The 15,701-nt window shown below is 42.7% G+C and overlaps 1 protein-coding gene across 1 annotated transcript in view; it reads left to right on the plus strand.

Annotated features, from left to right (window-relative positions):
• GPR180 (G protein-coupled receptor 180) overlaps positions 1-15,701 on the plus strand; it is a 550,950-nt gene that overhangs the window by 321,610 nt on the left and 213,639 nt on the right. The window contains exon 6 of the mRNA XM_069639768.1: positions 7,799-7,956. Coding sequence (XP_069495869.1) covers positions 7,799-7,956 — 158 coding nt within the window. The remainder of the gene's footprint in view (positions 1-7,798; positions 7,957-15,701) is intronic.

The raw sequence follows: 15,701 nt of genomic DNA on the forward strand, positions 1-15,701 counted from the left end.
CTTTACCCCATGCTACCAAGTAGGATACTTGGGAACTTGACCCCGCCCTTTCCCAACACAAACATTTCCTCATGGGCTACAAGAGAAAACGGACTAACACCCTAGCTGTATACCTAACATGTCCCAATATAATAGGCAGGCAGGGTCAGGCAATTACTGCTGACCATCATACACACCTGACTTCCATTACACTTCCCTACACGGATAAAAGGCAGAACACGAAAGCACACTCTGAGCAAGGCAAAGCACATGAGGAAGCAGCAGTTCCAAGATGGCTGTTTAATAGAAGGCGAAAGACGGCAAAACTGAAGAGGATTGCAAGAAGGGAAGTGCCCTTGACCTTTTTAATGAAAAAACATTCTTTTCATGAACCTTGGAGAATAGGAAACGTAAGACCAGGAATCAAGGCTGAAGAATCCTGTGTTGGATGCAACCGGGTCTCTCCTGCGTCGATAGTCAAGACGGGGAGAATAGTTTGCCGCCGTGTTACTGTCCTTGGCTCCTACAACAAAGCAACACCAGTGAAGTCAGCACAGCTGGTGAGTTGGGGATACTGATACCAGACCGGCCTGTGTTGAAGCCAAGGTTGCAAGCGGCAACATTATATAGTGAAAACTGAAGAGAACAGTGCATCAAGAAATTGGATGCATGAGAATATCCTGCGAACATTCTGAAAGAGGATCTGAACCTGGACGAGGGGTACCTGAGGTGAATAGTGAATCACCTGAGAAATTGAGTGCTTGTAAAAATCTGAAAGAAGAAAGGAACTTATTGTTTGTTGCATCAGACCCCCTGAATCAAGAGACTTTGAAAGGCACAGAGACTTGGGAACGGAAGGCTTTGATGTTAATGATTGAACTGTATCATCATGCTAGAGAAGCCAGAGACTGCTGAACTCGAGTGTACCGCCTTGTTCTGTGTTGAAAACGTGGGGAAGGGAGACCAATGGCATGAACATCCTCACATATAATTTTGTGAACATTTCTTTCTTTTTTGCCACATTGTTTCCCACACTATTTGTATTTATCAGTAAGGAATGGAAATAGGTTTATTAGTATAGGCCCTTTTAGTTTGACAAGACACCAGGACTGAGTTATTTATTATTTGATGGTCGTAGCTTGCTCCTTTCTGTATGTAGCTTTAAGATTAGATAGGTGTTTTTCAAACCCTTTTTTAAGTTCAATAAACATCCTTGAACTGTGGTCATTTGTGTCTGTCTTACTGTTGATACCATGCCTACCTTACAGTCTTTGGTCCACAGGACTTTTGTGGGGGCAGGCTGGCTCAGCATCTGGAGAATTGGCTTGGTATAACCTATGATGCTTGGGTCCTGCAAACAGTGCCCCACGGCTACTGCCTCCCCTTTTTTGAACATTTTTTATTTGATTTAGTTGAAAAATCAACTTTACAAGTAAACAAATTTCAATATATCAACTTTACAAATATACAAATTTCATACTTTTCAATAAAATCAGTATAAAATCTACGTATACACACAAATTTACATAATTTACTTCTTTACACAATTTGCAATGGTTATACAATGCAACGGGACATCCTCGTTACTATATGTCTCACAGCTCTATAGTTATTAGCATAGGAATTTCTTTTATAATGCTGTTGGAAATTGCATTAATTTCTAAAGTCCATCTGTCTATTAATATTAAGCCTGATAGAGCTTTGATGTTTTGAGGATTCCGATTTTACCCAAATAGCCAATCATTGCTATGTTCAAGGATATCCATTGCGCATCACACATTATAGTCCACATAATATCTTGATCAATTAAAATCTGGTCCGTGAAGTATTTAGCAAAACATTGACGCCTTAAATGACTGAGTTTTTTAAATTCCAACTTCACATGCGTTAACGTTTCAGCTTCTTTGTGATTCTCACAAAACCTACAAGTAATGGTTGCCTTCTTATCCGCATCCCAACCTGCCTGAACTGCTCTAGTTGGAACTAAATTAAACCTGAATCTCATCTCGATCCGATATTGCATATTCAGGTGTTTTTCCATGTATTTAGGGATTTGATTAAGATATTTTGAAGGGAAGTACCCATTTTCTCACAATAATTTCTTGTTTTAATCCAATCAAACATCCAGAACCTCTTTTTAGCTCTCACAGGGTTCTCTGTTAGCAGACTTTAGCTAATTCCTGCTTCTGCCATTTGTTCTATATGTCTATTTTTCCAAGTATTCATCACATCAGATCTTTCGACATCAGAAGACTGAGATATGATCTCAATCACCATGTTTTTATATTGGTCCTCCATTTTACATTTCTCATATAGCATTACTGAACTCCAGTTTACAATTGCCTCAAGAGAAGTAAGACCTAATTCGTAGCGTATTACAGACATCTGGAAGCTTTTAGGTAAATTCAAAAGTGGCTTCCAATATAGGCCTTCCAGATACAGCCAATTTGGTTGAATGCTGGTCGTTTTACTGGAGCAGGATTACTTTTTGTCTGTAATATGCGATGATTGCTTTGCCCGAACATTTTCCATATTTTTGCTGAATCAATTTTGTTTGCGAGCGAAGCATAATCATCTTGCTCTTGAGTTCTTCTTTGTATGGCACCTCGGCCTGGCTATCATTAATGTTCACTCCAAGATATTTATACTGTATAACAATTTTGATAGTTTCTCCTGCAATCTGCCATTGCTTTCCTAGTTTGTTTTTGGAAGCTTGGGCGTTCGTAATTATAACAATATTTGTTTTAGTCAAGTTAATTTGGAGGTTATTAGTCTTTGCATGAATTTCCAATGCGTGAAGCATACGACTTAACCCTATCGGAGTTTGATCTATGATCAGTAGATCGTCTGCGTATAACAAATATTTAAAGCTATTCAGGTTAAGTCTAGGGGGAAAGAGATCTGATTTTATTGAGATACTCTGGTATATCTTGTATATAAAAGTTAAATAGAGTAGCTGCTAGCAACCATTCATTTTTCAATTCAATATTGTTTTTTTATGGCTTGAGTTAATCCTTCTCTATTCATTTTTACTCTGACAGCTGTTCCCGTATACAATTGTTGGATTACATTAAGCAAATAAGCTGGACACCCTGCTAATTTGAGTTTGCTCCAAAGCAATGGTCTAGATACTGTGTCAAAGGCATGTTTGTAATCCACAAATGCCATGTACAACAGAGTTTTCTTGGATATTGCTTGATGTTTCAAGGCTTGTAGTATGTGCAAGTTAGGAGCTGTTCCAACTCCAGATATAAAACCTGCTTGTCTATCGTTTAACAGTTTATTTCTCTTCAGCCATTTATTTAATTCTTTCAGTATAATTTTTGCATATATCTTTCCTGCAGAATCTATAAAATGCCAGCGGTCTGTAATTTTCGGGGTTCATGCAGTCCCCTTTTTTAAACACCAGAAAAATAATGAACTGTTTCCAGGTTTTAGGTATTTTCCTGGTTCTATGTATTTTGCAGTATATGTGATGCAAAATTACTGACCATCTTTCTGGATGCAGTTTATAGGTTGCATTCGCTATGCCGTCAGGCCCTGGGGCCTTAGAGCTGTTGAATTTTCTAATTCTATCTTCTATGTCTTTTGTCTGTATTGTTAAGTTATGTTCTTCCTTTGTGTATACAGCAAGGTTTCCCTGTGTTAAGGATTGATCATAGAACAGGTAGGTGAAGTGACTCACCCAACCATCTTCATCAAAAGCATTAATATTGTGCGCGGTAATGTCTGACTTTGCACCATCGTTTAAAGGGGCCCATATTTGAGCGCTTGATTTATTAGCAAGAGATTGCAGCATGCCTTCACTTTCTACTTGAATTTTCCTCAGTCTATGTTTCTCGATGAAATTTCTATTTTGTGTTTATCATGGCCACTAATTTGTTATAATCATCAAAATCTTTTGCTACAATGTTTCTAATAGCTTTCCTCTTTTCTCTTTTTTCTTCTATGATAGGGTCATAAGGTTTCACCAACCTTTTTTCGCCTCCACTTTTTAACAAGACCCCCAGATTGTCCTTCGAGAGGCCAATCCTTGACTGATACGGATCTGCTCCTCTTACAGGAGATCTCTGCCCTGTTGGAGAAAGGTGTGATAGTCGGTACCTGCAACATAGATGAGTCCGGTTGGTGCTCTTCCTATATTCTAATCCTCAACAAGGACGGAGGAGTGTGACCCATCTTGGACATGAGACGCTTGAACAAGGTCCTCAGGAAGGACAAGTTCAAGATGGTAACTCTTTCGCAGAATCTTCAGGCCATTCGACTTCCGGTTTGGTTGGTGTCATTTGACCTTCATGATGCTTACTTTCCTGTGCCCATTCATCTCAAACACAGAAAGTACCTAAGGTTCGGGGTTGGTGGTTCTCATGATCAGTTTTGAGTGCTGCCATTTGGGCTCACCTCTGCCTCAAGGGTTTTCGCCAAGCTTATGGCGGTGGTGGCAGCAGCAGGTTTAAGGGGGGGAAGGTGATTCACATCTACCCCTACCTGGATGACTGGCGGATCAGGGCTTGCTCTCCCGAACAGGCTCAGAATCGTCTCAGTCGGACCTATCATTTCCTCCAGGACCTGGGTTCCTTCCAGAATTTCAAGAAGTCCCACTTGACACCATGACAGAAACTTCAGTTTATTGGAGCAGTCCTAGACTCGTCTTCGGGGAAAAGCCTCACCTCCCGAGTTGAGGACTCAACCTCTTTCACAGAAGGTCCAAAGGTTTGAGTGCCCAGTATCTTCCGGGCCTTTTGACTTCCTAAGGTTGCTCTGCCTCATGGCATCCTGCATTTCCCTGTGCCAGAAGCCTGTCTGAGAGTGAGAACCCTCAGTTGACTCTTGGATCCCAGGGGTCTCAGTTCTCCGGCAGAATGATGAACCTTCTTCAGGTCCTGAACAAGGTCGCTCAGGATCTCCTATGGTGGGGCTGCCAAAAGAATGTGATGAAAGGAGAACCTTTTTGGCAACCGTGGCCCGAGATGCTAATTGTGACAGATGTCTCCCTCACAGGGTTGGGAGCCCGCATACACGACCTTTCAGTCACTGGTCAACGTCGGAGTTCAAACATCACAAACCTTTTAGAGCTGAGAGCAATCAGACTAGTGCTGATGGCTTTTCAGCCCTCGGCACGGTGTAAGAATGTCCTGATAATGTCAAACAACACAGTGGCCGTGTACTATCTCAAAAAGAGAGGGGGTCTAAGGTCACTGCTTCTGCGCAGAGACTTCTTTCAACGTCTGGTTCACCCATTAAAGACGGCTGAACATTGAGAGGGAAAAAACTATAACTGAGGCTATGGTCCCCGTGCAAACTACTTATACCAGCGTCCACGTCACAGCCGAGGACAGGACGGAGGTAGTCAAGGGCCACGACTCGAGGGCCACGCGGCAGCACAGCGCTGCACAGCGCTGATACTGTGAAAATATTTTCCAGAGCTGCAAGCAGGCTCATGAATATATGATGAGCAATATGTGGGAGGAACATCCAATAGAAAGAGCATGAACAGGGGTAAGTAATTAGTTCTTCGCATGTAACCAATCATTAACACTGAAAACATCAGCAGATCAATGAAATATATTCACTAATAATTACAGATTCAATTACATGTGTATGATCGAAAAGCATAGTGCCCAGATAAACGGGCACTCTCGACCCAACTGGAATATCTATGCATGCCTGTAAACCCTAACTAAACTAAATGCCTGATAATGGCAAATGAATTTGGATCGCACCCTACAGTAGTCAACCAGTGACCCTTCAGAGATGTTTTAGCCAACAACTCATGTGATACCTCACCACTGACCTTACTGGCTGGGGCTGATGGGAGTTGTCGACCAACATTTTTTGAGGGTTACAGGCTCCCTACACCTGATGTTTAACTTATAGTTACACCTCCATCACTTGGCCCTTTTCCACCATACTCTTTGAATGCTAACCAAGCATACCATGTGAAGGTGTGGAGGCAGCATTAAAGTAATATTTAACATAAAACGTTACAAAAAATGTTATTAATGAAGCCTGTTCAAATTGTGCATTACACTTAAAACCTGTTTCAAACTAATTGTACCTTTAGAACATGCCAGGGGTCTAGACCATTTTTTACTTTCCTGAAAATATCATGTAACAGTGTGGATTATTGAAATGCCACAGAAGTTGTCTTTGCTCTTACACAATGAGCATGTAGGCGCTTCTGAGGCAGAAGTTCACTGGTGGAAAAGCACACTATAATACAAGCAATAATCCATATAGAAATGCACTTTGGAGGACTGGAGCCTTGTCCGCCAAAAGTGATGTCTTTTCTGATATGTTTAGTTTTGGAAATCTGGAAACGCGCGGCTCTGCGACCATCTATGGTATGACAAAGCTAGTTCGCCACCTAGGATGGGCTAGAGAAAAGTCATCAGGCAGGTTTTCTGATTAAGTTGAAAATCAGTAAACCTCTTCAGTAGGAAAGAAGGATGTTTCTGCAACACTGCTTTGTCCTTGTGGGAGACAGTGAAGACTCATTGGGGAAGAGTCTTTTGGACGAATTAATTGTAGCTAAGAAATCCGTTTTTACCATTACAAGCTTGAAGGCAACTGAAGTCAAAGGCTGAAAGGGTGTGTGGCTCAAACGCGCCACGGTATTGAGGTACATGGTGGTATGAGGAGGTCCCACCTGGAGAAACCTACGAAGAGGACCATTGAAACAGTTCCTGGTCAAGTTGCTGTGACTCTGATTTTGCAGCTTTCCCCTCACAACCTGTCATTTATGGTCAGGCCTGCACCGATCGGATTTCATGCAGTAGGCAAGGGTGGTTGGATGGTTTTCTGTCGTCAACAATCCTCTGAATGCATATTGAAAATAAACACATTGAATGGGTGTGTCACCAGTGCAGCACCGAGATTTACCCTGGCCCCCTGAAACAAACATGCTACAAAAGTGGCAAAGATAGCCATGGTTTGCTACACCTTTTCAGTGAAACAAAGTCATTCTCCTACAGGCTGAGCAATGGTAAAATATGTTGGTAGTTGCCCATTAGCTGCTTAAGGCTCTTTTATATTCATGTTACTCTGGCAACAGTTAAAACGGTACAGATTGAGATTCAAAAGGATTACTAATAAAATATAAGACATTTTGTTTGGTATTGTTTAAAAAAACACAGGTCACTAAAAAAATGCTACTATAGGATCATTCTCCTGTCTGTAAAAGAGGGAAGTCCAATTGTGATGGAAATTCCATTTTCTGTTCATTCAACCTCATCCCTATCTCCCACCATTCCTGTGAATCCGATCGGGGTTGTTGATCAAAATAATCTCATAATCGTCAATTTTCAAATTGGATTTGGTCCATCTTTGCAAAAGCATAAATGGATCATCACTTCTGGGGTGGATCTTTTGTGTTTTTTCTTTATTTAGTTGGTTTTAAATTGTCCTTTTTAACATTTTGATTACGTTATTGTCAACGGTCCACACATTGTTGATTAAAACGATGTTCTGCTTTTGTTGTATTTCTAGAACAATATCTTGTGTCTTTGGACCTAGGTTTTTGGTCTAATTGGATGTGCACCTAGTTTTTTGCATGACAACATAATATATTAATCTGAAAAATGAATTAAAAATCGAGTTGTAAAAAGGCTTTGTTCATGCTGCACTTTTTACATGCATATGTACCTTGTGCAATAGCTTTAGTTTAATATTATACGCAAAGAATATGTAAAAACCCACATATGTATATACAAATGTACTGCTTTAAAATGCTAACATGGTATGCTGTAGTGTGATAATAAATCAAGTGCTTAACTTGACTATAAACAATTCGGATGATCTTTGTCTTCATTTCCAATAGTGTTTGACATTGCCTCCCAGGTGGAAATGCTTTACCTCCTTTTGAGCCTCTGTGTCGGTTGGACTCTAGGCAGAATAAGGAAGTCGCCCAGTAAACCACTGCAGTGGGACTCCACTCCCACATCTACTGGCATAGCTACAGTGGCAGTTGTGGCAGAGGTAAATGTGAGGGTGATGTAATGAATGTGGAGTGGGGGTTGCTCCCAAAGCGATCGGCACACATTGCATGAACAATAGTCCAGAGCAATGATCTACACTGGTGTGTACATACATTACAATCATGAAAGCATTGAGTAACTTGCCAATCATGACATTGTGTTTTACACTTCCTGTCTTGGCCCTTTCCATGAGCTTTCCCACCCGAGTTGCTGGTCTTGTCATGCGTATTTCAACTTTTCTTGGCTAGTTTGACTTCTCCACTCCCTCAATCTACTTTCTCCTTGGCCTACCACTTACTCACCCTACTTCATCGTCCTTCCACTTTCACAGCCCCTCCCCACTCCCATCCCCCACTTTTAATTCCTGCTCACCCATACCTGAACGTAATGGCCCTTTCCTTGCATTCCACCACACCTTTCCTCTCTACCACTCATCCATCCTCCACCCTCACTCCTCTTTCTCTTTACAAATAACCACCCCCTCAATACTGGGCCTACCCGCCTGTTCCTGAGCCCCACTACCCCTACCATCTTCATCCCATTACAGCCCCTACAGCTTCTACCTTCCATTCATGCCTGCCTCCACTTGCTCTCTACCCCCTCTGCCTCCCAAGACCTCCACAGTTCCCAACCTTCACTGCCTTCCACATCTTGCATCGCGTAATTCCTCCTCCTTCACTGATCCTCTGCCACTCCAACCCCCACCCTCCTTTGTTGCCTACTTAGATGACTGTTGTCCCAGGCAGGTCTCCCTTACTTTCTCCTTCTCTACCATGCTTTTTTTCCACCCCACTCTCCCGTGCTGTTTAATTGGTCATTGGAGTCTCAACCTGCACCTCTCCACCCACACCACATAACCTTTGTCTGAGCCCCATATGAAAGCCATACCAGTTGGTACACACCCACACACACGCCCCTCTCATGTTTAATGGTGTTATTTTATGATGTTAAAAAACGTATAAACTGTCTTATCCTATGATGTTGAATTGTCTCCTTGAAAATGCATCTTTCAACAAGCGATCATTTTTTTTTGTTTTTAATGTTGTCACGATGTCTGATTCCGTGTTATTCCACTGATAAATGTAAGTGCATTCCGTACACGCAAACTCAGCGTCCGTAATTCGAGAGAAACCTTGGTGTTAAAAATTAATTCCATCTATCCCCTGAGCTGCAGAACAATGCCATCTGTAAATCTGTTTCTTATAAGCTCAAAATGCTTGGAAAGGTGATCCCCCTTCCTACCTGTGCACTTGCAGGGTCTCGTGATTGCTACGGCAATTTCAGGAGTCTTCGATTACTGTAATGCTGTTTTTCTTGCCTAGCCCAAATATCACATTCGCAGGCTCCAGATTTTGCAGAACTCGGCTGCACGCCTGGCTGTGGGCCTGCCTACATTTTCTCATGCTTCGCCTATTCTGGCTCAGCCTCACTGGTTGACACACTACGCGCTCCACGGGCAAGGCGCGCGGTCTTCCTCCAGGAGAAAATCTCTGCCTACTCTCCAACCAGGGCTCTTTGCTCGGCGAATCTTGGTCGTTTGGTGGTTCACAGATTTAAGAAGCTCACTGTGGGAACCCAGGCCTTTTCTGTAGTTGCCCCTCGTCTCTGGAATTTCCTTGTCCTTTCTCTTAGATTAACCTAGGATTTCTCTCACTTCAGAAAATTGCTTAAAACCTTCTTATTCCCTAGATGATATGTACCAGGATATCGAACCCTCAGTTGAAGGTTGTTTCCTTTACGTGCCAGGATACCCCCGAGTGATAGTATGCTATAGAAATTCATTAACATAAAATAACAATTACAATGGTCACCACTCGCCAATCTAAACACGTGCACCCTTTCAACAGCAGTGCAAGATAAACTCCCCCTTGTCACAAAACATTGCAATCGTTCAGACAATCCATCACTAGCTTTATTCGTATTCTACCACAGGCCACTCTGCGCATGGCAACCTGTATCATTACTGTAGTGCCAGGAATTACTAAGGAATAGCCTCCTACACTAAGACATTGATGTGCAAGACCATCATGCAATAACATCGCAATGCTGATGTTAGAAAAAAGTACAGTTTTGAAATGTATAGCGGTCATTTTGTCACTCTTTTGTCTTGTATTGCGACAAATACAGAATTGCAGTCCTGTATCTGCCATTTGGATATTGGCATGTATACTTGTACAGCATCTTAAGTGGTGCAGCCTAGTGGAAATTCAGACCCATCCCTAACTGCACGCCCAGGTAACCCACTGCTCTACAAGGACATAACGTTGGCAGACTACACTTTACATATTCCAGCAATCAGTAGCATATTGTCATGATAGAGATGTTTGGGTAGCGTTGCGTTGCGTTGTTGTTTTAATTTAGATGCAGAAGGCATGCTATGATGAAGCAACACAAACATCAAATAAAGAAATGCCAACCAGAGTGAGCTCGGCATGGCATTTTATACCACTGGGAACTTGCTTCATTATGGCTTCCCGACATGGCACTGCCTTGAAATGGTGTAGGATGACACTGTACTAGCTTAGAGCTCAACCTGCCTCCTTTCATACATAACTATGGCAGGTTGGTCCTAGTGTCAAAAACCACACTACATTATTTTCAAGATAATTCAAGATGGCGTTCTCTGCATCCTCTCCCAAGCCTCTTAAGTGAAGCAAGTGGCAGAATCTGATCCCTGCCAGTGGTGGCCCATTATTAGCATTGGTGTTGGAAGCAATCATGTCTCCCCACTGCCGATTCATTCCGCACAATCGGTATGGCGCCCCTGAGGCCCATTTAAAGCAGCCTTGTTCAGTCTTGGTTCCCTTCCTCTGTGGCCGATCTATGGCATATCTACTTGGAAGTGAATAAAAAGCTGCACACTCGTGAAAGTGGGGGGCAGGTGGGGGCAAAGGCCAAATGCAAATAATAAGTTCAAGAGTTATGCGGGTACCAGGTGTACGGAGGGGAGGCTAACGGGTAAACCTGCATTAGTGGACAGAAATCCTGAAGTTGAAGGATGCTGCACAGTAGGAAAACTAACAGCCATGCTGGCATCACCAACTGCAGCAATCGAAAGAGCCATAAGAGGGGCAGGCACACCTCTGTGAGTACAGTACATCAGAAACCCACACAGAAGAGAAAAGGGCTGAGGAAAGAGCATACAACAGAAAGGTCAGTGATGACGGCAGAAGGTGACCACATGACGAAAATCAAAATGTGAAAATGGAAGTTCTTGAGCCCAGGGTTTAACCATCCAAAAATTCGGTTGCATTTTCGTTAGTTTGGGCCATTACAGGAGGGTACAAAACACCAGTCTAAACCCATCCCAAACGGTTACATCATGTCTCCTCTGCACAGAAATACAGGTAACCTGAAACACCTGGGGCCTCGATGTTCCCCATCAATGGGGCACAGGTTGATTCTCTAAACACTGAATACAAGGGACCCACTGAGCATAACCCATTTGTTTTTAGAGGACTGACTAAGAAAAACAAAGTGTTGCTAAAGATCTTCTTTTCATATTTAGGCCACATACCACATTGATCTAAGATTGCAATGACGTGCATTTCTGATTATAGATAGCTGCGGTCCCCATTGCCATCAGGGATCTTGCAGTGGACAAGGCGCTGGATGGTTTTACAATTGATTTCTACAAAGTCTTTTGACTACTTGAGGCCTCTTAACTAGTGGTAGTATATGAAGAATATGTGGACATTGACTGTTCCCCACTGCCATGCCACATCCCTTCCTTTCCCTAAGAAATGTCCTAACCAGTGTTGCTCTTGCCCTTTGGTTTACTCAAAAATACTGATCAAAAAATGCCATCTAACATTGTCATTACGTTGCTGAAGCTGGTACCTTGTGTGATAATGTGTTGCGTCTTGTTGATTCCCTACTCAAAATATACAGATGTTTTGACCATAAAGTCAATGGTAGGATCTAGTTTCTAATTCTGATATTTAAGCTCCAACCTTAATTATAACAGGATTATTCTTCCTAAAGTGACTCATTTAAGAAATATCCACTGTGATCCCACCAGATGTATTTGCTTTAAATTCTGCCTTTTAATGTATGCTAACATTATTATGGGCTAGGAATTTTTCTAGGATTGGTTGATCCACCTTACTTGAGGATTAGACACCATATGTTAATGACCTTAACATATGTAGCAGATGGCTTTATGAATCTCAAGAGCCTGATGGATCATTCAATGGTTTTAATTTGGACAATTCTTTAGAATAGACTTTGAGGAGGAATTTTAGACTGTAGATAAGTTCAACTAATGTATTCTTCTAAAAGGTCCTGCAACCTCCTGTGGCCTCCATTCACCCTAACTCGGCCTTCCCTAGGGCCCAAGGTTAGCATGAATTCTAGGGATTGCTAACCCCTGCCTGTCTAATCTAGCCTAGCTATTACAGGAGGGCATAAAGGCCAAGTCCTTGTCTAACTCACATTCCTAAGGGTGCCCTACTTTAGTACTCCCACCAGAATGGTATTTATGATGATCACACTTGTGCCAGTAGTTTCTCAAACAATCTCCATTTCTCTTTCTCCATTACTTCCCTTCACACCTTTGCCTGGTCTTGCACCTCCTTACTCACCACTCACCTTTCTCCTTCTACTCCCTCTCTCGTCTCTCTTGCTTCTCTCCTAGAATGTTCTCACCTCCTCCTCCCTCTTGTTTCCTACTCCTTTTCCTCTTACCCTCTCCCCGTCTCTATTTCTGTCTCTCTCTCAACCTTTATCTTCTATCCTCACATCTTCTCACACTCCTCTCCTTTCTATCTCCATCTCTTTCCACTGACACACCTACTTACTCTTACCTCCAACCTTCCCCTCTACAGCTCCTTCCCCACTCCACCTCTACTTCCTCACTCCACCTCTACTTCCTCGTGCACCCTTTCTCACTACCACTCACTCTCACACTCACAATCGCAGGTTCACTCTTTCCACTTGGTACCACTCTTACACAAGGGGCCCAAAAAAACGAGGCGCTTGCACTCCTATCCAGCTCCTTCACACTCTTCAGCACTGTGCTCCTCCTTCCGTTCTTCCCTTGGACCCTCAGTCCACCTCCTGAACTCACTCAAACACCCTTCGCTCTATCTTTCATACCCATCACTTCCTGTTTCTGTCCTGCCCTCTTCTCTCGATTGTGTCCGTGTTCCACCTGACTCTGGACCTAATCTAAATCTGTGCTTCTCCCCGGGATTCGGTCTTCACAATTCACCACTACATAAGCCCCATTAGCTCTGCCCCTTTTTGGTGCGCAGCATTGCAAACATCAATCTCTGTTGAATGCCAGTTCAGCGTTCTGCTTGCTCTCAGATGTGAGAGTAATGTTCCTCTCTTCTTTGTTGGACATACTGTGCAGTGTCAAAATCTTTATTGCTGCCATCTGCTTTCTCCAGCAGCCCGTGGGGCTCTTCTGATACTGCATTGCACAATGGTTAAGTCCTGAAAAAAAGCCTAGAGAACTCGGGCCAGAATTGAGGGTGCAAGGCTTTAGGTTAACAGTGGTACCAGAATCAACAGTAAAGGCACATATATAGGGGCTCAGAAACTCCCTCAACATGCCTGTGTGGTAGAATCGGTCTGTGGTAGAATCGGCCTCTGGCATACGACCTTGTGTGCTGCCCACCACAGGTATCTGGAGGGGGTTCCCTGTTAACCCTGATGATCCTGTCGCACGTAGCAAGTGGCTCTGGTCCAGTTCCCAAAATACCAGTTTTGGAGTGCACATACAGATAATGTGTCCGTTTTTACTACATTCCTTGGTGGCTTTTATGTTGATGGACAATATACTGTATTGAGCTTCATCCAGTGTGCACTATAAGCAATTTCAAAATGTCAAGTGGCCAGTTCGTTTTTGTGCGATGAGGATTGGTACAAATCCAGGGGTTGCCTGTGCTTCACACCTCTGAGAGGTGCATGGCTTTTTGCCATTTCTCAAACAGCTGATATCTATGAATGAATGCTGATGGAACAACGCCGGAGCCATTACGTCAGCAGTGCAGTGGCCACGTCCACCCACTTGGCAGCAACACGCTGGCTGTGTTTCTTTGCCCCCAGAGCAGTCTTCGTGCAGGTTCTACCTTTGGGTGGTCCCTTCCCCTCGCAACCCCCTACCTGCATTTCCCACCCAGCCTGGCGGACCCCTCTTTAATTATTCTCCCTCTGCTCCCCCTAAACCCCTAACAGACAGGATCCTTGCTCATTCTACATGCTCGTTTAACAGACAGGACCTTGCTCATTCTACATGCTCGTTTAACAGACAGGACCTTGCTCATTCTACATGCTCGTATTGAGACCTACTACAGATTGCTTGCCTGCAGTACTTATGTTAAGTGCCCCATGACAATCTGTTCTGGGGCCCTAATACTGTGGTTAGATTTCAATAAGTAGTGAATGCCAGTGGAAGACAGTCATTTGTGTTGTCACTCAAGACGCTTATTTGTATTAGAGCTTATACAAGGCAGACTCTGGCTAAGCTGCAGCATAAACGGAAGCACTCTCCATAACACACAAGTATTGCAAGTAGTACTAGTTTTAGGTTATTTTTTGTAGCTACACGAGAATTGGTACTTAATTGCACTAAATCGTGTTTCCGGTTTTATCTTCTTTACAATTTTTGCGTCGGTAATGTCTTTTGTCCCACAAATCAGTTTGTTAAAATAGATTGGGTACGATTTGCTTCCAAAACATTGTGTCCAATGTTTTACTGTTCTCAACATCAGTGGATGTTCTTGTTCCTGGCATAGGTTATGATAAATCCCACCATATACATTTTTTTCCAGAGGAAACTGGCAATTTCAGAAATCTTTAGATTTGCCATATGTACTACTCCTCACTCATGTTGTAAGCATTTACTCCATGGAGATTTAGCCAAACTGCAGACTATGTCCAGACAAGGTGCTCATTGCCTCGAGCCTGCTCCTCACAATATATACAACCTGGTGGCTAGGTCACGAGTTAAGCACTTGCCACACACATGGGGCTAGCCGGTACGCCACAATTTTGAATCTCGGCTTGGTCACCCTCCGCTCTTTGTCTTTCCAAGCTTGATACCTTGTTTACCATTAAATTAGATTAAAACACCCAGTACTCTTGTTTGCATTAGGCGTCCCCCTTCTTTCCAAATTGTTGAGAAAGACCTACTCCTGCGTAGACCAGGCTGGAAAACGTGTTCATAGTTGCTGCAAAAACAGTAATTGATTTTTCAGAATAAACAATCCAGGTATTCAAACTGTCCATTACATAACTGGGTACTGAGGCTCCCCTATATCACAGTGATCTGGCTAAGCTGCAGCATAAACGGAAGCACTCTCCATAACACACAAGTATTGCAAGTAGTACTAGTTTTAGGTTATTTTTTGTAGCTACACGAGAATTGGTACTTAATTGCACTAAATCGTGTTTCCGGTTTTATCTTCTTTACAATTTTTGCGTCGGTAATGTCTTTTGTCCCACAAATCAGTTTGTTAAAATAGATTGGGTACGATTTGCTTCCAAAACATTGTGTCCAATGTTTTACTGTTCTCAACATCAGTGGATGTTCTTGTTCCTGGCATAGGTTATGATAAATCCCACCATATACATTTTTTTCCAGAGGAAACTGGCAATTTCAGAAATCTTTAGATTTGCCATATGTACTACTCCTCACTCATGTTGTAAGCATTTACTCCATGGAGATTTAGCCAAACTGCAGACTATGTCCAGACAAGGTGCTCATTGCCTTGAGCCTGCTCCTCACAATATATACAA

The sequence above is a fragment of the Ambystoma mexicanum genome, chromosome 7q, assembly GCF_040938575.1.
Source record: "Ambystoma mexicanum isolate Mex_15411 chromosome 7q, UKY_AmexF1_1, whole genome shotgun sequence".
Classification (NCBI taxonomy): Eukaryota; Metazoa; Chordata; class Amphibia; order Caudata; family Ambystomatidae; genus Ambystoma; species Ambystoma mexicanum.